The sequence below is a fragment of the Lichenostomus cassidix genome, chromosome 20 (assembly GCF_008360975.1).
Source record: "Lichenostomus cassidix isolate B80296 chromosome 20, HeHo_3.0, whole genome shotgun sequence".
Classification (NCBI taxonomy): Eukaryota; Metazoa; Chordata; class Aves; order Passeriformes; family Meliphagidae; genus Lichenostomus; species Lichenostomus cassidix.
The window spans coordinates 13,566,799-13,588,634 of record NC_139500.1 but is presented as its reverse complement, the minus strand read 5'-3'; the positions used below and the strand labels follow the sequence as shown (position 1 = coordinate 13,588,634).

At 54.2% G+C, this 21,836-nt stretch overlaps 1 protein-coding gene across 3 annotated transcripts in view; it reads left to right on the top strand.

Moving 5' to 3' along the window:
• The window catches only part of TP53INP2 (tumor protein p53 inducible nuclear protein 2), a 51,403-nt gene extending 32,629 nt beyond the window's left edge, over nt 1–18,774 (top strand). For 2 of the 3 annotated variants that reach the window (XM_085079477.1, XM_085079475.1), the window contains 3 exons: nt 5,729–6,059; nt 9,295–9,604; nt 11,120–18,774. In XM_085079477.1, the coding sequence (XP_084935603.1) occupies nt 5,936–6,059; nt 9,295–9,604; nt 11,120–11,372 (687 nt within the window). In that variant the 5' untranslated portion in view covers nt 5,729–5,935 and the 3' untranslated portion in view covers nt 11,373–18,774. The remainder of the gene's footprint in view (nt 1–5,728; nt 6,060–9,294; nt 9,605–11,119) is intronic. The other variant, XM_085079478.1, reaches the window with a different exon arrangement.
• Nucleotides 18,775–21,836: the final 3,062 nt, after the last annotated feature.

The following is a 21,836-nucleotide window of genomic DNA, read 5'->3' as shown; positions in this document are numbered from 1 at the left end:
TGCTGCCGATCCTGTTCCCTATTCTTAGCTCCTGGAGTTATTTGCAGCCATGGTGACTCAGAAAACTAATTATCTTGTCGAGGTTTCTGAAGGGGAAAAAATAACTTGATGCATTGTGGTTTCCTTACTCCCACTTTAACTTTTAATATTTAATACCTTCTGGCTTGTTGTAAAAGGCTGTTGGACTTTCTGGAAGGATTCTGATAAAGATAATTAATTTAGAAACTCATCTGTCCCCAAGTGAGTGTTCCTGTTGGGCTGTCCCCTTGTGTTGGCAGTGCCTGGAATGGGTTTGACATGCTGAGTAAGGGGGTTTGTGGAAGCCTGGGAAGGATGGCAGCTGTCCTGTCATGGTGGTCGCAGCTCTGTCAGGGAACAGAGGTTCAGTGTGTGGTCTCTGGGGCAGCTCTGGTGCACAGGCAGTCCCCTTGTGTCCTGAGGGGGGACACCTGGGACAGACATGGGGCACCTGCAGATACAGGAAAGCTGGAGCAGAGAAGCCATTTCCTGGTCCAAACTGGTTCTGTGGGCACCACCTCTGCCTGGTGACAAGGCACAGCAGTGACTTCAATCCCCTGTCAGGGACACATTCGAGTCCCTCCTGTGCTGCTGCTCCCATAAGGCTGCTGGCCCTCTTCCCCTGGTGTAAATGGGGCAAATGTTTGCCACAGGGAAAGCAGAGGCTTTCCAAATACCTGGATAAACTTCAGAGCTTGATCTGCTGCCCCAGCCAGAGAAGTGCTTGGTGGAACCTGCAGGGACTGAAGTGGCATGTGGCCATCTCACTGTCTGGGTAGGAGCCACCCAAGGAGTCTTTTCTCTTTTGAAGGGCTGAGCAGATCACCTTGAGCCTTCCATGATGAGCTGATGGAAGAGGTTGGTGGCTGCCAGCGAGCGTCTGGAGCAGCTCAGGGCCAGGAGCTACTTCCTTCTAGGGGGGCTGGGAGATTGCAGACTCACAGAATGGTTGGGGTTGGAAAGGACATTACAGATCATCTCATTCTACACTTCTGCTGTGGGCAGGGACAACTTCCACTATCCCAAGTTGCTCCAAGCTCCATTCAACCTGGCCTTGAACACTTCCAGGGATCCAGGGACAGCTACAGCTTCCCTGTGCCAGGGCCTCCCTGCCCTCACAGGGGACAATTTCTCCCCAAAATCCTATCTAACCCTGCCCTCTGGCAGTGGGAAACCATTCCTCCTTAACCTGTCACTCCAGGCCCTTGTCCCAAGTCCCTCTCCAGCTCTCCTGGAGCCCCTTTAGGTACTGGAAAGGGCTCTGAGGTCTCTCCAGAGTCTCCTCTCCTCCAGACTGAACATCCCCAGCTCTCCCAGCCTGATTCCAGAGCCAAGGGGCTCCAGCCCTTAGACTCTTGGACTCACTGCAGCAGCTCCAGGTCCTTCCTGTGCTGGGCTCCAGGGCTGGAGGAGCTCTGCAGGTGGGATCTCACCTGGGTGGGGCAAAATCTCCCTCTTACCTCTGCCCAGGCTGTGGGATCAGCCCAGCACAAGGTTGGTTTCTGGACTGTCAGTGCCCATGGCTGGGTCACATCCAATTTGTCACCCCCAGCATCCCCATGTCCTTCTCCCAGGACTGCTCTCAACCCACACAGCCCCCAGCCTGGTGCTGGGGCTGCCGTGACCCAGGTGCAGGACATTGCACTTGGGCTGGTTGAACTTCATGAGGTTCACATGAACCAACTCCTCCAGCCTGCCCTGGACCCTCTGGATGCCCCAGCCCTTCCCTCTGCGGAATTGACTGCTCTACATTGCTCAGTGTCACCCACAAACCTGCTGAGCGTTTTGGAGATCAGAGCCTCATCCCGCTTCTTTAACCTGAGTTTTTCAAAGCAGACAGGAAGGGGGAATCCTCCCCCACAGTGAAGGGGAGGATTAATGCTTGTTTTAGACCTTGCCTGCATTTTGGCCTCACTCCCACCTTGACCCTGCAGGTTTGATCCTCAAGGCTTTGCCAGGAGCCTCTTGCAGCTCCCTGGGCACCACCATGGAGCTGATCCTGCCTCTGTAGCCCACCCATGGCCCACAGTACAGCATGGACCCCCCCCAGGGAGGGTGTCAGGGCCACCCCACGCTCTCTGGCTCGGAGAGGGTGGTGGCGGGTGATTTACTTGAATTCTTCAGGGAATGATTCTTTAAAATGATCCATTTCAAGTTTTGCTTTTAGGGAAGCTTTTAAACCTCTCCAACTTTGTCCAGAGCTGTGGCAGCTGTCTGTGAGGCCCTGTGCCTTAACCTAGGAAGTTAAATTTGAGAGAGGGAACAATGTAAAATAATTGTGTCTATTGTGTCTTCATAAAAGACAAGGTACCTCTGGGTTGGGGTGGGCACCTGGGGAGTCCAAGCACCTCAGCTCCCATTAGCTGCACCCTGTGGTTTTCTGGGAACTGGTCCCTAAGCAGGTGGGTGTTCTGAGCTGTTTCTGGGGGAAACAGCTTTCTTGCTATCCTGTGAAAGCTGTTGTCATGTCTTAACAGAAGAAAATGAAAAGGTTTTGACCATATCATTGGTCATTTGACTTTGAGCTTGCTGGAGGATGAGTCCCTTGCTGGGGGCTCCCAAAGCCAAGCCTGCACATCGAGGGAAGCACTCACTGCAGCAAAACATTCCAGGCTGGCATTGCTGAGGCAACAGGGCAAATCCCTGCCTGGCTCAGCCCCTGGCCTGTGGTAGCTGATTGGGTGCATTTCTGGGTGACCTTTCCCTCGCAACCAGACTGGGGCCACTGCCTTCCCCTGTCCCTGTGTGCCAGCTCTTGTCCCCAGCTCTGCTGTTGGGTGACATCCATGTCTAGGCAGGGAAAAAGACTGACAATTACATGAGGCAGGTCAAGAGTATTGATAGTGTTCTCCCAGCATGGTGGGCTTGGGGCACAGCACAGGGGACCCTGCTGCCCCCAGCCCCAGTGTGTCACCCTGAGGATGCGCCTGGTGACACTGGGGTCAGCTTTGGCTCACCACTTCTGCCAGCCTGGAAATGCTTCAGCTCAATAAGCACATGAACCCACATTTGGCCTTGCACTGAGCCAGGGCCCTGGTGGCCTTGGGGGACTGGAGCCTCCTGTGACCCTCCCTGTGCCTGCCACGAGCTGCCCTACTCCGTCCTGCCCGGGCATGTGGGAAGGAGCAAACAATGGAAGAGACTCTGGAACATCACCAGCAGGGACCTGGGAGCTGTGGGGTTTCTGCCACAATCAGATATTTAATAAACTTCTTAAATAAATAATATTAATGCCATATTAAAAGCTATTTACTAACTAGTGAAGTGCTCAAGCAGGTGCCAGGTTTGCAGGCAGAGCTGGCATGATGAAGCTGGGGCTGTGTGCCACAGCCCTCAAGGCTGGCCAAGGTGGCCTTTACCAGCCTGGCCCGTGGGGGATAGGTGCACATGGACATCCCATGGGAGGGAAATCCCACTGTGCCCAGCGTGGAGCGCTGATGAGTCCATTCAAAGCCCAGCTGGGCATCAGCCTCTCCTCGTGTTGTTTCCCTAACTTATGGTTATGCTCTAATGATCCAGGTAAAGGGGGTGTCTGCCCGATTTCATCGGGAGTACTGGAGAGTAACAGAATGGCCAAGGCCTTGCTGTGATCGTGGTGGTTGTGGGGTCAGAGAAACAACTCTGTCATGTCTCAGTGACCAAGCCCTCTCTGCTCAGTGCCTCCAGGGGAAGCCAGGGACCCTCTTAGGGCACAGAGCAGGGCGTCCTCCCTGAGCTCCGATTCATCCTGGTGAAAGGCTCCATGAGCCTCATCCAAGCCATCCCAGAGTGAGTGGGAAGCTGGGCTGGACCCCTGAGCACTGAGATCCAGAGTAAGGCATGGCTATGGCTCATGGTCTGCCCCTGTGCTTCTGGGGCAACTGAAGTCACCAGGGGCTTGAGACATGCTCAAGGGGACAGGAAGTGTCAAACTGCTGCCCTGACCACACCAGGGAGGGAGAGCTGGGTATTGCAGGGCTGCTTCATGCTCCATTACTCCCTTCTGCATCTAGGGGTGGCAGAGGTCAGAGCTCCTGAGGTCCAGGGGGAAGGCTCCCGTGATTTCTCATTTTCTGCCTTGTAGAGCAGGTGTTGTTCCTCCCGAGGCACCAGAGACTGCAAAAAGCATTGCCATCCTACAGGGATGAATAACAGGATGCTTGAGCCCCAGAACTGCAGTGCCAAGGACAGCCACCTTCCCAGGATGCTGGGACTGGGGAAGCCACTTCACTGGGAGGCAGGTCTGAGCTCGAACTTCAGCTGCTGGGGTCTGGGATGTGTCTGGACACATGGTGCCTCCTGTACCCTTCCCATCCCATGCTGCCTAGAGCAGATGGGGTTTCCCCTGGGTGGAGGATCACTCACAGGCTCCATGGCCCCTTGGTTGACAGGGCCATGAACTGGGGATTTGCCATGACCTGGGAATTTACCCTTTAAATGCACCCACATCAGTGTGCCAATCATGGCAGCACCCAGCTCGTTGCACTGAGCTTCTGATGGCATTTTATGCCCTTATAATGCCCTTTTAATGTCTCTGGCCCAAAAGACACACAAATAACACTCTGCACCTTTTGGCTGCCATTCCCATGCTCCCATCCAGGAGCTTGGCAGTCATGGATGAAATTAATGAGTGTTGACTTCCCCCCATGCTGGGGGGAATCTGCTTCCCCAGGGGTAAAACAGTGATGAGCTGACCAGAGATGAAGCAGAGACCCACCAAGGGCTGAGATGAGAGGCTGGATGTGAAAAACAGTGTGTGCTGGCAGCCCAGAGAGCCAACAGCATCCTGGGCTCATCTCCCAGCGTGGGCAGCAGATGGGGGAGGATTCTGCCCCTCTGCCCACTCAGGTGAGACCCCACTTGCACAGCTGCCTCCAGCTCTGGGGACCCAACCTAAGGATGTAGAGCTGTTGGAGTGAGTTCAGAAGAGACGATGAAGATGCTCCAAGGGCTGGAAGACCTCTGCTCTGCAGCCAGGCTGGGAGAGCAGGAGATATTCAGTCTGGAGGAGAGGAGACTCTGGGGAGACCTCAGAGCACTTTCCAGTGCCTAAAAGGGCTCCAGGAGAGCTGGAGAGGGACTTGGGACAAGGGCCTGGAGTGACAGGTTAAGGAGGAATGGTTTCCCACTGCCAGAGGGCAGGGTTAGATAGGATACTGGGAAGTAATTCTTCCCTGTGAGGGCAGGGAGGTCCTGGCACAGGGTGCCCAGAGAAGCTGTAGCTGTCCCTGGATCCCTGGAAGTGTTCAAGGCCAGGTTGAATGGAGCTTGGAGCAACTTGGGATAGTGGAAGTTGTCCCTGCCCACAGCAGGAGGTGGAATGAGATGGGCTTTAAGGTCCCTTCCAACCCAAACCAGTCTGGGATTCTGAGACAATGCTGTCTTCGCCCTGCCTTCTGCGAGGGACTCTGCATGTTTGCCTGACTTAGGGACAGTGTCCCTAAGTCAGTGTCCCCCACCTACAAGGGATGGATCTCCTGGGATACCCTACCTATGAGGACTGGGACACAATGTGGGGCTTGATGAAAGTGCAGGGCACAGGCACCCAGCCCTTCACTGCTGCTTTCAGACACGACACCTGATGCCACCAGCTGGGACAGCCCATGGCACAGATCAGTGCCAGAGCCATCTTTTTGCTGTCCCCTTGAGCCTATCTGAGCCCTGGAAATGCAGGAGGGCCACATTACCAGCCTGTTTTAATGTGCTTTTCCTTTTTCTCTTCCTTTTACAGGCCTTTGCACTGAAGCCAAGTGAAGGACCTCACAACTGCACTACACACCACTTAGCTCTGATTTCTCTGGCAGCCAAGCATCACTGTCACCGAGACCTCAAGGGCTGTTTTTCTCCTCCCTGCCCATCTCTCCTGTGTCCGTGCCTGGAAGCTGGTGCCCAGCAGTAGCTCTACCTCCCTGTTCAACCTGCTGGACCTCTCCCCATCATGTTTCAGCGTCTCACCAGCCTCTTCTTCAGTGACAGCAACACACCAGAGGGCCTGGAGGAATCCAAACCCTTTGTCGAGGAAGAGGAGGAGGAGGATGGCTGGCTCATAATTGATCTTGCAGGTGAGGAAAGCAGCAGAACTGGCTTTCCACGGCCTCTGCTGCACCTTGTTTCTCCAGAGCTGGGTAAACCCCTTGAGATGTCAGCAGATGAGCTTACACCACATGGGATCAACTCTGCCCTTCATTTTTCCTCCCCTGGTCCCCTTGTCCTGCACATGGTGCCCAGCCCCGTGATCACTGCAGCAGCCCCTGACTTGCTCCTCCTTTTTCCCTTTCCTCTCCCAGAGATGGTTCTTAACTTTCTGCCAGTGTGGGAGGCAGCATCTCCAGCTGGGGTTGCTCCTGTCCAGCAGCATCTGGGCTCCTCCATGCCAGGAGGGGACCCTGGCAACGCACCAGCCAGGGAGATCACCTGGAGTTTTGCTGTGGGGTCAGTGGGGTGGGGGACCCAGGCCCTGGAGGGCTCTGCCACCGGCTGTGGCACTGCTATGGCCTCAGCTGAGCTCTGCCCTGGACAGCACTTTCCAGGAAGAGTCAGGCTCAGCTGCTCCCTGCCCTGCTCCTGCTGAAAGCAAACCAGGAGACTGCTCCCCTGGGAGACCCCAGTCCCAGGGCACTGCTGGGGCACTGGCATTATCCCCATGTGAGGGCAGGTGGCAGTGCCTGTCACAGCTGGAGATGTGCCACCAGCGACCTAGCTATGCTTGGGTCATTTGAGGGGAGGAAATCTCAACTCCATAGGCGTTATCTTCCCAAATTATTCCCAGTGCCCATGCCAAGCAGAAGGGATGTTTGGCACCAGGTCCCTGTCCCTAGAGAGCCTACAAGGCTCTCCATTCCCAGAGCAATCCAGAGCCCTGTTTGACAGCAACCAGGCAGATTGAATTCCTCCTGTGCAGATCTTCAGCTCTGTTCAGACTTTGGGGTTTCTGTTGCAGATTGATGACTCAGCCGATTGCAATGATGTTTTTATGACCTTTTCCTTGCAAATCCAGCAGCGATTGGAGACAAACCCTCCTGCCTGTGCAGGAGCTCCCCATGGCTGTGCTCTGCTTTGGCAGCCCTGGGTAGCTGTGATGCCCCAGCCTAGGGGACCACAGATGTATCCTGCAGGTTTAGGAGGAGGTTTTTGTCCTCCCTCTTGCAGGCAGCAGGTCTCTGAGCAGATGTTCCCTGCCTGTTCCCCGTGCTTGTTTTTGTGATTTAAGTTATCCATTAGGGTTTTTTCCCACATGCAGTGACCTGGAGAGGGAAACAGAGCAGGGACAAGCCTGGGGTGGGGGGACAGGGCCAGCCCAGTGCCTGGTGGGAGCACTGGGAAGGGCTGCTGGAGGTGATGGGTGGTGTGGGCATGGGCAGCTGTGGAAGAGTCCCTGTCCTCTGGGCATTCAGGTGACTGTCCGGGGAGGATCACAGCAGTGCCATGGCAGGGGGCTGTTACAAGGAGGTCCCTGGAGCAGCAGGCATGCAGCCGCCACGTGTTGGGGCCAGCTGGCAGCAGCTGCAGCAGGCCTAAAGCATGTCAGGAGGAGCCAGGAGCTTCCCCAGCCAGAGAAATGCTGGGCTGTGCCCTGATCCCTGGGTCAAGACTGCAGCTGGCTCAGAGGGGACCAGAGCTTGACACAGGGCACAAAACAGTCCCATGTTTTTCTGATGAAGTGCCTTGGCTCTCGATGCAGCGCTGGCTTCCAGCAGTGTCTGCCTGTGAATGCCACCCCACTGCTAGTTCAGCTGCAGTCTGTTCCCACAGCAATCCCTAAACAGTGGGGGACTGGATTCTTTCAGCTCTATTTCTGGGGCTTGAGTTACACCAAGAAATCCAAGAACCAAACCTGGAGACTCCAGCCCCATCCTTGCCTTGGGAGCCATGGTGGCCAGCAGCAGCTCCCAGCCTGGCTCCCTGCCAGCAGCAGAGGGACAGCCTAGGGAGCCTCTGGATTCAGCCCCTGTCAGCCCAGGTCATTGCCCCCATGTCGCAAAATGCACCCAAATTACTCAGACCTTCCCAAAATGTTTTAGATGCCACTCTCACCCCTTTGCTCAGCCTGGCTCTGCTCAGCACCTAGGGAGGGAAAAAAGAGCATTTTTCATGATGTGGCTACATCACCAAGGTGCTTGAAGATCCCAAAATATTGCTTGTGACACTAAAACCCACCTTGGCAAAGGATGGGGACAGGGTAGCCCCCTGCTCCCCGTGTCCACAGACTCCTGTTGTGGGAGTGCTGCTGGACCAGAGACACTCCAGCCAGGCTCAGTGGCTGTTTCCAGGCTGACAAAAAATCTCTAGCCCAGCATGTCAACAACTATTAATAGATTGATATCCTCTGACCTGGAGAAAGATGTTCTCGTATTTGCAAGGCCAAATGTGGCCTGTCCCGAACCCTGGGCTGGGGCATCAGCTGCAGGAGGAGCTGGGGATGCACCAAGGCAGGAATACCCAGCTCCATGCTCTGCATTTCTCCATGCAAGAAGATTCAACTGTGCTTCCTCTTGCTCCCTCACCCAGTTGCAGGGTCACATGTTTATATAGATACTGCACTGCCTCTCCCCCTCACAGACACCAGTTCCCTCAAATCCCGCTGATGAGTGTGGAAATGGGTATGGGCATCCCAACATTAGGTGCAGGCTCCCTTCTCATTACACCACCAGTAATTCCAAGCACAGACAGCTCAGAAAAGCACCGGCCCAAGTGCTGTTGCCAGGTAGAAATGAGGAGGGGAAGGTATGGAAGTCTGGAGGGGAGTCATCTTCTGGATCAGCCGCTCAAAATTTGGCCCCTAACAGGCTGAAGTTGAAGGCACAGTGAAAACCTTTGCTGAAGAATTTATTCCCATGATTTCTTCCAGAGAAAAGGTGTGGACTGTTTTTCTGCTCTGTGTGTGCTTGGTTTCCATGTTTGCGCAGTGCTGGGTGGTGTTTGTGAGCACAGGCGTGTCGGCATTTCGCCGGCACGGCTCGGCGCGGCCCGGCTCAGGTGCCATCAGAACAAGGGAAGCAGCGTTTCTCACTGGCTGAACTTCTTTTGAGAAGGAAAAAACCATTGCTGCAGTAAACCCTGCTGGTCTCCCCACTTTTTAGTTCATCTTGTCTAAGCAGACCCTTTTCCGTGCCAAGCCGGGTCCCCGGAGCGGGGGGTTCTGGCCGGCGCGCGGTGCCGGGCCCGCGTGTGGCGGTGTGGTGGCGGTGGGTGTCTCTGCACTAACGATGCCCCTTTCTCTCCCCCTCCCTCCCCACTGTACATGGTATGTGTGTGTTTCCCCGCTGCGCCCCGCATGGCTCTGCACCCCCGCCCCAGGCAGCCGTGCCCGCCCCGGCCCCGCCCGGCGCCCGGGTGCTGGCGGTACCGGGCGCTCGGTGCGACCGCGCCCGACAGCCCCCAGTCCGCCACCGCCACCGGCCGCTTCCCCGGCTCCGGCCGGTCCCTGCTTGATGGACGAGAGTTGGTTTGTCACCCCTCCCCCCTGTTTTACTGCAGAGGAGCCCGGACCCGATGGCGTGGGGAGCAGCCCCATGGAGGACCTGCTCATCGAGCACCCCAGCATGTCTGTCTACGTCACCAGCACCCTCGAGGTGGATGGGGAGGGCCCCGAGGACGATGCTGCAGCGTGAGTGCACTTTGAGGCTGTTTGGTGGGCTGGCAGCCCCAGCATCCACTGGGCGACCAGGGTGGATGGTCGGTCCTGCCATCCCAAAGCCCACCCGCACCCAGGAGTGTTTCACCCAGGGACATAGCGGGGCAGTGGAGGACATCCAGCCTGCACGTCTGGCAGGGTGCCCCAGCCAGCACCGTGCATGGCTGGCAGCCCACGTGTCCCAAAATCCTCTGCTAAGGGGTCTCAGTAGCATATTTGGGTGGCCACTGGTGCAGGACATGAGCTTGGCATTAGGCTGTGGTGGGAGAGGGCTGTGTCCCTCTCTCCTGCCCTCAGCAGAGTTTTCTGGCACGGCCACCAGTGCCACTCCTGCTGATGCCACCTGTCACCCTCCCACCTCTGAGGGGTGGAGGGGGATTTGTCAGGCAGGGCTTACACTGGGATTTTGCATAGGTATGGCCCAAGCAAAGCAAACCCAAGGGGACAGGATGGCTTTTGGGCACAGTGGTCCCCTGAAGACCCCTGGGTCCCCCAGGCAGGAGAATGCTGCAGCCCCCTCACAGTCCCCCCTTTCTGGCCCCAGACTGGCCCAGCACAGGGGTATCCCACACCTGTGGGCAGTGGGGGATACCACCAGGTTTTCCGTGCCCCAAACCTCAGCTTAGCAGTAGGGAAATTAAACAGAAATGCCCCACATGGCCCCTCTGTCCTGCCAGGCCTGTGGGCTGGAGCCCTCCACACCCATTCCTGGGGGCACATCCTGAAGCTCTGGCCTCCCACCAGGGCTGCCCTCCACTGCCAAGCAGCCCAGAAAAAGCCTGGAGCGTGCACATGCTGAGCCAGGCCGCTGCCAGATGAGCCCTGGCTGCTGTGGTGCCATGAGGTCCCTGCTGTCCCCCCAGTCCCAGCCCTCTGAGACCTCCCTCTGGAACCCCTCATTGGGGCAGGGGAGGAGTAACAATTTGGGGTGAGCTTTGGCCCAGACCAGGAGACACTGTTCCTGGTTAGGGGACAGCATTCTTAGTTAGAGGACAGCACTCCTAGTTAGGGGATGCCATTCTTGGCTAGAGAACACCATTCCTGGTTAAGTGACACCAGTCTTGGCTAGTGAACACCATTCCTGTCTAGGTGACACCATTCCTTCAGGACTTCTCTCTTTCCAGAATCTGCCTAAGGGCCACAGCTTGATCTCCAGAACTTCAGGAGCTCTTCAGTGCTGGAGGGGGGCAGAGAAGGGCTAAAGGGAACCTGAGACTAGCCAAAGGGGTCACCGTGGGATGGAGACAGACTGGCTCAAGGGACTTAGCCATAGTGGAGGTCTGTGGAAACACCCCGTTCCTGGCAGTGTCTGGGTTTATCCGTGTATCCCAGAGCCTTCCTTGCAGGAGCATCCCTCCCCTCGGCAGGCTGTTGGGGCAGCAGGGCCGTCCCGGGGCAGGGAGTGCAGAGCGGGGGTTGGTGACTGCGGTGGCCTCCCTGCCGGGGGACGAGGGCAGTGCTGTCCCGCTGACCCCGCTATCTCCACAGGGACGTGCCGGAGCCTCGGCCGGAGCGGCCCGTGGCGCACCACGGCCGGGCGCTGGCGGTGAAGGCAGCGGCGCTGGACAAGGCGGGCCAGGCGCAGCGGGCGCAGCGGGCCAAGCAGCTGGCGGAGCGGCACCGCCTGGGCCAGAAGGCTCTGCAGCGGCAGAACCGGGCCCGGCAGCGCCCACCCCGCCGCGCCAAGCAGCTCCCCGGGGCCTTCGTCCACCAGCCCTGCCAGCGCCACTGCAACTACTGACCTCGCTCCCCCGCCCAGGGGCTCCCCCGGCAGGCCCCGGCTCCGGGAGCGCGGCCCCCACGGACACCGGGGACACGGCGGCGGCTTCACTCCACACCCCGCGCCCACACGCCTGGCCTGCACTCCTCATCTTCCGCCCGCCGCCCTCACCGCGCCCCTCACCATTCGTCCTCGATGCTGTCTGGGCCACAACCCCTGGAGCCACCGGCATGGAGGGCCACGCCACCCCTCCTCGACAACCTCGCCAGCCTTCACGTGGGAAATCACTATTCCCAGTGAAATCACCTGTTCCCAAAATCCACCTGTTCCCTGTGAAACCTGTTTGTGCTGATAAGCCTGTGACATCAGTGCCTTTCCTTACATCGACACTTCATGTACAGCCTGGCTGGGATGTCACAGAGACACTGAGCAGGAGTGACAAGAGCAATGAAGCCACAAGATTTGGGATTTTTAGGAAAATCTCATCAATGACACTAAATAATGCTTCCGCCCTGCAAAACCAGCAAATATTCTTCTTCCTTCCTTGATTTCTTAGCTACATTTTTACCATGATAAGATAACCCCCCACTGCCAGTCCTGAAGGGGCTCTTGGTCAAAAGCGCTGGTGGAATCTCTGTGGCTGGGTCAGCCAAGTGGCTCCTGATGCCTCATGGTGGTTTTTTTTAAAATCAACCTTTAAAGGAATCTCAGGAATCAAAGTACTGTCCCAGCGCCATGCCAGAGCCCTTGGCTGCCGTGCCAGGAGGGGTGGCCAGCCTTGGGTGGCATCGCTGTGGCTGGTGGTCCCATCTGAGTGAGCCCCTTCCTCCTGGAGCCAGTCACCTGTCCCAGCCACACCTGTATCCCTGTGGATACACCTGTATATGTGTGTGTATATATTTCTTTCTGTACCTTTGTACTCAGAAGGGGCACTGTTAAGCCAAGGAACATTGTCTGTCTGGTGTCAGCCCCTGGAAGGGGAGAGGAGGCAGGGATCTGCACAGCTTCCCCAAGGTGGCCAAAGCACGTCGATGGTGGTGGTGAAAGGATGCTGAAGAGAAGGCCGGAGGGAAGAGGCTAAAGTGAGGACAAAGATGGATCTGGAAGCCACTGCAACGGGTCAGGATGGGGAAGGCTTGAACAAGAGGATTGCTGTTACAGGAGCTGTAATGGAAGCATCTTCTTTCCCCACTAAAAATTGCATCCTTTCCCATGAAGGGCCAAATTTCACTGATAGGCAATGCTAATTTTTAATGCAAATCTCTCCCCTCTCTGTGATGGACTCCTGCATTTGGAAGAACATGGTCCAGACTTTTCACTGGCTCCAGCACCAGCTGTGATGGCTCCAAATACAGCAGAAATTTGCTGAACCCCGCCCCTCCGGTCCCTCCTTTTAGAAACTGGTTTTGCACCCTGTGCCCTGGGAAAGAGGCCTGCTCATGGCTGGCTCACAGTCTGGATTTTCACCCTCTGAGACAAGAAATACCCTTACAACCTCCTAGAAAATTCTGATTTCACAGGAGATTCTTCCACTCACCGTGTTGCAATCCCTTAACATCAGCTTGGGGGTTCAGCTGAAGGAATTGTGGTGAACCCAGCATCAGACAGCTGATAGTTATTAATTCTTTTAATGAGATTAAAACCAAAATGGACCTTCTTAGGAGCAATAGCCCCCAGCTCTGGGCCAGGGCGCCTGGACTGCAGTAGTCGGATACTGCTGCTCACCTGCAGCATTTCCCCTTCACTGCGCTGCCTGGGCATTCCCAAAAGCACAGAGCTGGGGAACTCCCTGCCCTCAGCATCTCCCTGTCCTCCTTGGGCCTCACCACAACCTCTGTCCCTCGCCGAGCCTCAGACCACACTGCAGATCACCCTGTCCCATCCCTGGTGTCTTCTTGGCGAAGAGAATGACATCTCCTGACTTCAGGGGAGCGTTTACATCCTTTGGCTTCCTGGACGTCAGAAAAAAATGCCTTTTTTCCCCCTGCAATGATGCCTGGGATGCGCTGGGAGCAGGGCATGTGCAGAGACACTGGCACAGGTGCTTGTGACGACAGACAGGGGCTGAGCCTGAGCTCCCAGATGTCTGATGAGGTGCTGCCTTCCCATCCCGCTCTTCCCATGTCACTGGATGAGCTGCTCTGTGGACACTGGGCAGCAGCATTAGAGGAAGCATTTTCTTTTCAGCCCCAATACCTACCAAGAAGTGGAGAAGCCAAGAACTGTCCAGCCCCCAGCCCCTCCACTGCAAATTCTCCTCCTGTGCATCCGAGTTGCTGCCAGTCCCTCCAGAGCACTCCAGAAATCAGAGCCCGGCTGCCACCCCATTGCCCCCTCGGTAGCTCCCAGAAGAATCGGCTGGGGGGGGCCTCGGGGCAGATCCTGCCATGTTTTACCTGCCAGGCTCTCCTGTGCCTGCCTGACTGCTGGAAATGGTACCTCAGGAGAAATCCCTTATGGAAATTCTCCCGTGCATCCCACTTATCTGCTGTGAGCCAGAAGCCCTTGGCCAAGTTCCTGGGGGCCTTGGCTCAGCCTGGCACTGTCACCAGCACGCAGCCCCCAGTGCCCATTTTGAACAGGCAATGTTATTCCTCCATCCTGGTTTTCAGAAGCAAATTTAAACTGTTTTCTTTCCCTTTCTTGTTTCTGTGCCAGTCTGAGGTGTCTTTCATGACACTGTGCCCAGCCAGCACAGGACATGAAGCAGAACTATCATCACACTTTATATTCAGAGTATGTTTATAAAGGATTAATAAATTATTAATAATGTTTTCATGAAGAGGTTAATCCAGAGCCTGAGTCTCTGGCCGTTCAGCAGAGTGCACAAACCACAGCAAATTAGCTTCTCCTGCAGCCCCTCTCTGTTTGTTTGCATTCTTGCCATGTATTAACATGTAACACTCGCCTGCCAACCTCTGCAAGGCGACTGTCACCCCCAGTGTGACCCGTCCTCCCTGTGCTGTGGCAAAGGTGTGTCCAACCTGTATTTTGCAGAAGCCCTGCAATGCTCTGCTCCTGCCCAGCAGCAAGCACAAGGCCTGGCCTGGTCCTGAGCCTCCTGCCCAGTGCTGCCAGAGCAAGAAAACTATTTTTCACTGATGTTCTTTTTCTCTTTGAATCTTAAAACAAATGAAAGGTGCTTAAAAACTGAGAACTTCCTGTGTGTGCACAGGTGTGCATGTGTAGATATTTCACAGCCCAGTGTGGGTATTCAGTAGCTTGTTTTGGGGTGTGGGTTGAATTTTGTAGGAGGTTGTCAGGGTTTGGTTTTGCACCCAGTGTTTGTGATTCACTGTGTGGTGCTCTCAGTGGGAAGGTGCTGGTTTGCAGGGAGCTCTTGGGCTGGTCCTGCTGGGACAGGTGAGATGAATTTCGCTTTCTTTTCTGTACTTGTGTAGGGGGAAACTACAGCATGGACAAACCAATATGGTGGGGTCTTTAAAAATGTCTTTTTCCCAGGTTCTCTGCTGCAATGTAGGGTTTGGTTCTGGGATGCTGCAGGGAGGTGGCCTGTGGCAGCACATGGTGGTGAGAGAAGCTGCAGGGTGCTCTGACACTCCTGTGTGGAAAAGTTGTGGCCATTCACGGTGGGATCATTCCTGGGCTGCAGCCGCTCTTCATTTGTTTGTGCCCTGAAAATTCACCTTTACAGCTGCTAGAATGCAGCTGGTCCCTTTTTGGACTTGCTTGTGAACAAGCAGATACAGATTTTCAGCACTGAGCATCCGAGGGTTTGGGAGGTGCAGCAGAGCTGTGTGTTATGGCCTGACCCACCACATCACTGGGATCAGGAGACAACCAGGATGGGGAAGCCATCAGAATAATCACCTGGAGAAATGGTGATGCAGGTAACTGAAAAGAATTTTTGTATTTCTTGCAATGAAAGCATAAGAAAGAGAAGAACTCCCAGTGGAGAAACCTGGGCAAATCCCTATTCAGTAAATGGCAACCTTGCTGGGCAGTGTGGCAGTGCTGGGCTCAGACACCTGAGCTGGCTCCAGCCCAGCATCAGCATCCCAGCCCCATAGTGGAATCGCAGGCTTGGGGGCACTGGGACAGCCTGGGGCAGTGCTGTCAGTGATGTCTGGAGCTTGTGGAGACAGCAGACCCCTTATGGAGGGAAGGATCTTTCCACCACTGTAGCCCCCGTGGTGCTGGAATCTTCTTCAAGCAAGATTTGCATCTCATTGCCTTGTTCTGCTCCAGCTGCCCCATCCTGGCATGAGGGATCAGCCCCTGAAGTGTGACAGGGCCAGGAGGGCAGCCCTGCTGAAGAAGTGCCACCTCTTGGGATGCACCAGGACCCCCCTAGTGCCCCCAGGCCCCCAGGGCTGTGCTTACTGCCAGGCTGTGGCCACGGCACACTCAGGACCCCTCACCGGCAGCCACGACAAAGTCCTCACACTGAATTCTGGCTCTCAATTGGCACTGCAAGGCTGGGGGCTGCCAGGGGAGTAGGGGCAAAAGTCCTCCTCACCTGTTGCTCTGAAACTTGCACTCACAAATGCGCTTTCTAAGAAACTCTGCTGCAAAGCTTGGTCTGAAATGAAAACGATTCTTTCCATGGGAGTCTGCGTTTCCTTCTCCCTGTGGATGTCATAAATGCATAGCTCATCCCAAAGATCATTGCTGTGGGAATCTTCTCTCTTTAGGTGTGTTTCTAATCAATAATTTTACATTTACATTATACTGATACTTTTCTTCTTCTATCCAGCCCTACTGGGGAGCAAAACACCCACTTAGATGTCTTACCACACCAGTAAGAAAAAAAGGAGGAAGGAATACTCCAGTGAGGTTCTAGGCTCTTGAGTCCCAGAGCTTTGCAGTTGCCCCTCTGATCAGTATCAATTCCATTGCCCTGCATAAAGTAAAATTAAACTTCATGTGAATTTACTGAAAAACATATGAGTCCCCAAAGATCAAACATCTAATAATTAGGAAACAGTAAGAAGACATAAGTCATCTCAAGTCAAGAGAAATGGTTCTCAGCATCTGCCAGAAGGCGCCACTGAGCCCCACTGCCCTGGGAATGGCTGGTGGCAGTCCTCGAGTGTTCCCTGAGTGTCCAGGTTAAAACAAGAGGCCATCCATGCCCAGCTGGTGCCACGGGGACTCTCAAGCCACTGGGGATTGTCAGCTGCCACCACTCCCAATGATGATTCTGATGTGCCTCCATTTTGCTGCTCCTCCTTTGCTGCACGCACTCAGAAACAGCTGCTGGTGGCAGGAGGGATGCACCAGCACCCCAGCATCCCCTTGGCTTCTCAGAGCTTCCCCCCAGGCCCTTCTCCACTGCTTAACTGTCCAGGGACCTCCTCAGCACAGCTGCTGGCAGGGACTGGAACCTGAGGAAGGACACCCATGGCACTGGCAGCCCCTCCCTCCCAGTGGACTGCCATGGTCAGACCCACTGGAGACAGGAACAGGCCTTAAAAGGGGCTGATGCCCTCAGGGCTTGTCTTCTTCAAGATGGGAGACATCTTTCCATCTCTCAGATCTGCTCCATACAAAGTCAATAATCTCCTGTCATCCTCATGGGCTCTGTCCTCATCCTATTCCTGTCACTGGAGTGGCTGCCACAGGTCGCCTGAATGTGGCTGTAGGAGCTGGATGCAACAGTGGGAGAGGCTCTGCCTGCCTAAAGAGTGCCTCCTTTGGTGAGAGGTGTCCCCAAACCTGTTGGAGATGCCACCTTCTCCTCGCTCGCCTCCAGGATCTCAGAGCACTCCCTAGCTGCGGGCTCTGGACAGCCTGACATGGTTGGGCGGGAGGTCTCCCTGTTCCAGGCCATCCATCCTCCATCTGCCTTTCTTTCTGCTTCTTGAAAACATTTGTCATTAACTAAATCCATAACTCTTGCCTCAGAGGAATGAGGATTATGAGAATGAGCAGCTCTGTTTCATAGCAGAGGTGGTTTTAAGTGTGATCATCTTTTCAGTTCTTCTGTGCAGAGTGGTGACACCCAGGTGTGTCCCCTGACACTCATTCTGAGCTGACACCTCCTGGGCTGGCAAGTGGGTTGCTTTTCCAACCCCATATTTTATACAGGGATGCTGCCTCATGCTCCAGGGCACAAAATGGGCTGCAAAGCTTTGACTGTTGCAGCTAAACCTAGAAATCCTTCTGCCTTTCACTCTGCTTTCACTCTGACCCTATTTAATTACATGTGGGGGAGAAGATTTTTTCTCTGCAAATGGAGGGGAAAACAGTCCAGTAAATTCTAAGTGTAGCTTAAAAATGGGTTGCACAGGGCAGCCCCAAGTTCCTCTGCTTTTCACATTCATCTCATGTATCCTCGCTGGGGAAGCTATGAGCAGCTGTGCCCAGGTCTCACTGAAATCTTACCTTCAGCTTCATGCTTCAGGAAGTCTGGGGATGAGGGAGCAGCACAAGGCATAGCAGTAAACCAGTGAAATTTCCTCTTGTATGAGAACTGTACTTGTACAGAGCCACCGAGCTCTGCAATATTCTATCTGTATGTATCCACCCAGGTATCTGCTTGTAAAACTCATGCCCATGCATTGCCCACCCCCGTGCTGGACTGACTGTACATGTGCCTTCACCCTTTTTCATGGTTTGGCATCTTTTTAAAACACAATTACAGAACTTGAATAAATCACTGAACTGCAGTTACAAGTCCTATGCAAGAGGTGACCAGGGAGTCAGTTTTCAATATTTCTGTGTTTCTGTGTTTTTTTCAAAGTTACCATGGAGTTTTTCAGAGAAGCCCAATAGAATGAATGCCCCAAAAAGCATTAAGATTACTTTGGGGTGTTTTTTTTGGATATACTAAATCTCTTAGGCAGCTTTGCAAAGCTCAGCCTAAGCCCCAGTTGCTCACCGGGCTGTGTCTGGAGAGCGAGCAGGAGCAGGAGCAGGAGCAGGAGCAGGTGCAACAGGAAGGATGAGCGCCAGGACAGATGGTTGGAAAAGGTTGCCTTAAGCCCTAAAATGCGCTGGAGAATGTTCCCGTGCCCTCCCGCCCTGTGCCCGTGGGCAGCCCGGGGCAGAGCAGCTCCCACACTGGGCTCTGCTGGATGCCTTACACAGGACACAGCCACCACTTGGGGATCTTGGAGAAGAGGGAACAACCAGCCCCATGTTTTCTACATCACCTATGCTGTGGGACTGAGAGCTCGTCTGAAACTCGAAGCTAACAAAATCCGTCCTTTTTCTGTGTTGTATGTTCAGTTGGTGTGAGCAGGGTTCATAGGGAAGGGTGTCTCCTCTTCGTAGGACATTGTGTTAACATTTGCCATGTGTCGACAGACTGAAGGACATGACTGGGATATGTTGTGTAGTGTGCTTGTGTGTGTGTAACCTGGTTTTGGTTTTAGGTTGTAATGCTGTCTCTTGACTGAAAAAAAAATCTAATATAAAGAAAAATCACAAGAAATAAAAAAAATATATATATTTAAAATCTATTTTGTGAGTACTCCTTTAAAGCCTGCAAGCAAATCTGTCTGCAAAATGGTTTAGTTTTAAAAAGAAGCTTTTAAAAGTCAATGGTGTAAGAGACAAGTAACAGAAAAATGTCCTCTTTGAAGCAAGGACAGGAGAGGGGTTGGCACAGGCTGAAGGGTTGGAGAGGATTTTTTTCCCCTTCCCCATTACCAAACCCTACAGCTCAGCAGATGATGACAAAGCTGAAGCAGATGTTGATTGCTCTGAGAAATCCCAGATCAGCCAATCTCTGCAGCATCAGCTGTTTCTCCAAGCACTGTGCGAGATGTTCTCTGCACCCATGAGAGGCAGAGATGCCTCCATAGTGATTTAAGGCTTGGAGATGAGGCAGACAGCTGGGACTGCCCAGCCTGAAGAAGGTTCAGGGAGATCCTGCCCTGTATGTGGACTCCTAATGGGGGGAGTACAGAAGACAGAACTGGAACATTCTTAGCACAGGAACAGAGTGAGAGGCACAAATTGAAGTAAGAAAAAAGAAATTTCACTTAAATATAAAATGCTTTTTCACTGCAAGGGTGGTTGGCCACAGGAGCCGGTTGAGAGGCTGGGGAGTCTTCATCCTTGGAGATACCCAAGATGAGAGGAGACACAGCCACGAGCAGCTTTGGGCAGGGGTGGGATGGGGCTTGCTCAGCCCAGTGGCTGTGCCTGCTCCTCTAGCAGAGCCAAGCCAAGGAGTACTCCTGGTGTTACACCTGTGACCCTCCAGCTGCTGGGAAAAGCACTCCAAGGAAATGTTAGATTAGATATTGGGAATGAAAAAAATAGTTGGGAGTGAGCTTTCATAGCTTTGATAAACCTTCTCATGGGAAAACCAAATTTGGCAGCTGGAGACAAAGCCTAGGTTTATTTGGGATGGATGGAGGTCAGGAGGTCCAGTCCAACACCCTGCTCAGAGCAGGGCAAATACTGAATTCAGACCACATTGTACAGGGTTTTGTTCTCCAATGCTTGAAATTCTCCAAAGAGAATGATCCTGCCATTGCATCCCAAAGGGAATATTTTCTTCTGTTTAGTCAGAACCTCCTCGCCTTCCATTTATCCTGGTGATGTCCCTCTCTCCCAGCACCCACCTTCATAAGAGCCTGGCTCCATCTTCTCCAGAGCATGAAAGGGTGGTGAAGCCCATCTCCCTCAATATCTCCTTTTGGCCAGGTGTTCTAGCCCCAGGCCGTCCTGGTGGCCCTCTCTTGTGTCTCGTCTGTATTATCAACATCTTGTAGGTGGGTGGGAGGTGGAAACTAGGTGATAACATTCCAGATCCCCAAGTGCCAAGGGGAACAATCACTTCCTTGCCCTATGGGCTGCCTTCCCTGGCCACAACCTGGCTCAGCACTCTGACTGCAGAGCTGCTCCCCAGTCCAGCACTGCTCAGGGGACCAAGGAGCCCCTCGCTCCATTCAAGGCGCCTTCTCTGCTGTAGGATCTTGCAGTTCTCCTTTCCCAAGGTCCATGTCCCTGTAAATGGTGACCCTGATCTCAAGCTTTTCTGCTCCCCACAAAGTGGTGTTTTCCACAAACTGAAGCGCATCCCCTCTCTTCCCCTGGTTTATTGGTACATGGACCTTGCCTGTGAAGACCTTCCAGTTTTGTGGACTTTGTCCTCATTCTCCAAAACTTCCCAATCAACCTGAGCAGCAACAGGAGCAGTGATGCCAAGCATGGAGCAGGGTGGAGCCCAAGGGGGAGCAGGAGCCCAGAAAAGAGGGGCTGCTGAGGCTGTGCTCCCATACCCGCATCAACTGTGCTTGTGCAGGGACACAGAGAAGCCACACTCTGGCAGAGAGGATGGAGACCCTGAAGAGTGGCTGGAAAGCTGCCTGGTGAGAAAGGCCTCGGGAGTGTTGGTGACAGCAGCTGAACATAAGCCAGGTGTGCCCAGGTGTGCAAGAGGCCAAGGGCACCTGGCCTGTACCAGCCATGGTGTGGCAGCAGGACCAGGGCAGTGACTATCTTGGTGAGGCATCTCCCATCCTCATGGCAAGAAAGACAGTGAGGGGCTGGAGTGTATCCAGAGAAGAGAGCGGAGCTGGGGAAGGGGCTGGAGAACCAGGACCACCTGAGAGAGCTTGGGGAGTCTCAGCCTGGAGAAAAGAAGGCTCAGGGGGACCCTGTGGCTCTGCACAACTCCTGACAGGAAGGGACAGCCAGGGGGGGAGTCGGGCTCTGCTCCCAGGGAACAAGGGACAGGAACAGAGGAAATGGCCTCAAGTTGCACCAGGGGAGGTTCCGGTTGGATACTGGGGAAAATTTCTTCATGAAAGGAGTTGTCAGGTCCTGGCACAGGACTCTGCCCAGGGCAGAGGTGGAGTCCCCATTCCTAGAAGGATTTTTCAAAAGTGTGGATGCTGCACTGGGGGACAGGGGTTAATGCTGGCCTTGGCAGTGCTGGGGAAACAGATGGACTTGATGGTTTAAAAGGCTTTTCTAGTCCCAATGCTTCTGTGATTCTGTGACATCAGCCTCACTCAATGCCTGTTACCTTATGCACAAATACATAATTTCTGTGATTATAAAAGCTGACAACTTATATTTAATGATAATTTATATTTTATCAGCCTTTTGAGATATATATTTTTGAATTCAGCAAGAAAGGAAAGGTGGAAATGTGTACACAGAGCCCAGGCAATGGGAACAGCCGAGCTCCGGGCTCTCCCCGGCAGCTCCTGGGAACACAGAGCCTGACCTACTTTCCATGGCAGCACATCCCAACCCTCCACCGCCGATGGCAGCAGAGTTACCCAGATAAAGGGACCCCAGGCTGCTGCCTGGCAGAAGCCTTTACCCCATGGAACTGGGCCTTTTCCCTGCCTGTTCCCTGCTGTGCAGCCCTCTGTGGGGAGCCAGGCTGCTGAGGCTCCTCTCCTCCAGCCCCGAGGGTGGCAGGGTGTCCTTCCTGTTTCCCCTTGCTTTGCAGGAACAGCTGCATCAGTTAATTTGTTTGTGGTTAAACAAATTCCTTGCTAAAGCTCCATATAAGGAGCTTGCAGGCCCAGAGCTCTAAATAATCCCTTCAAT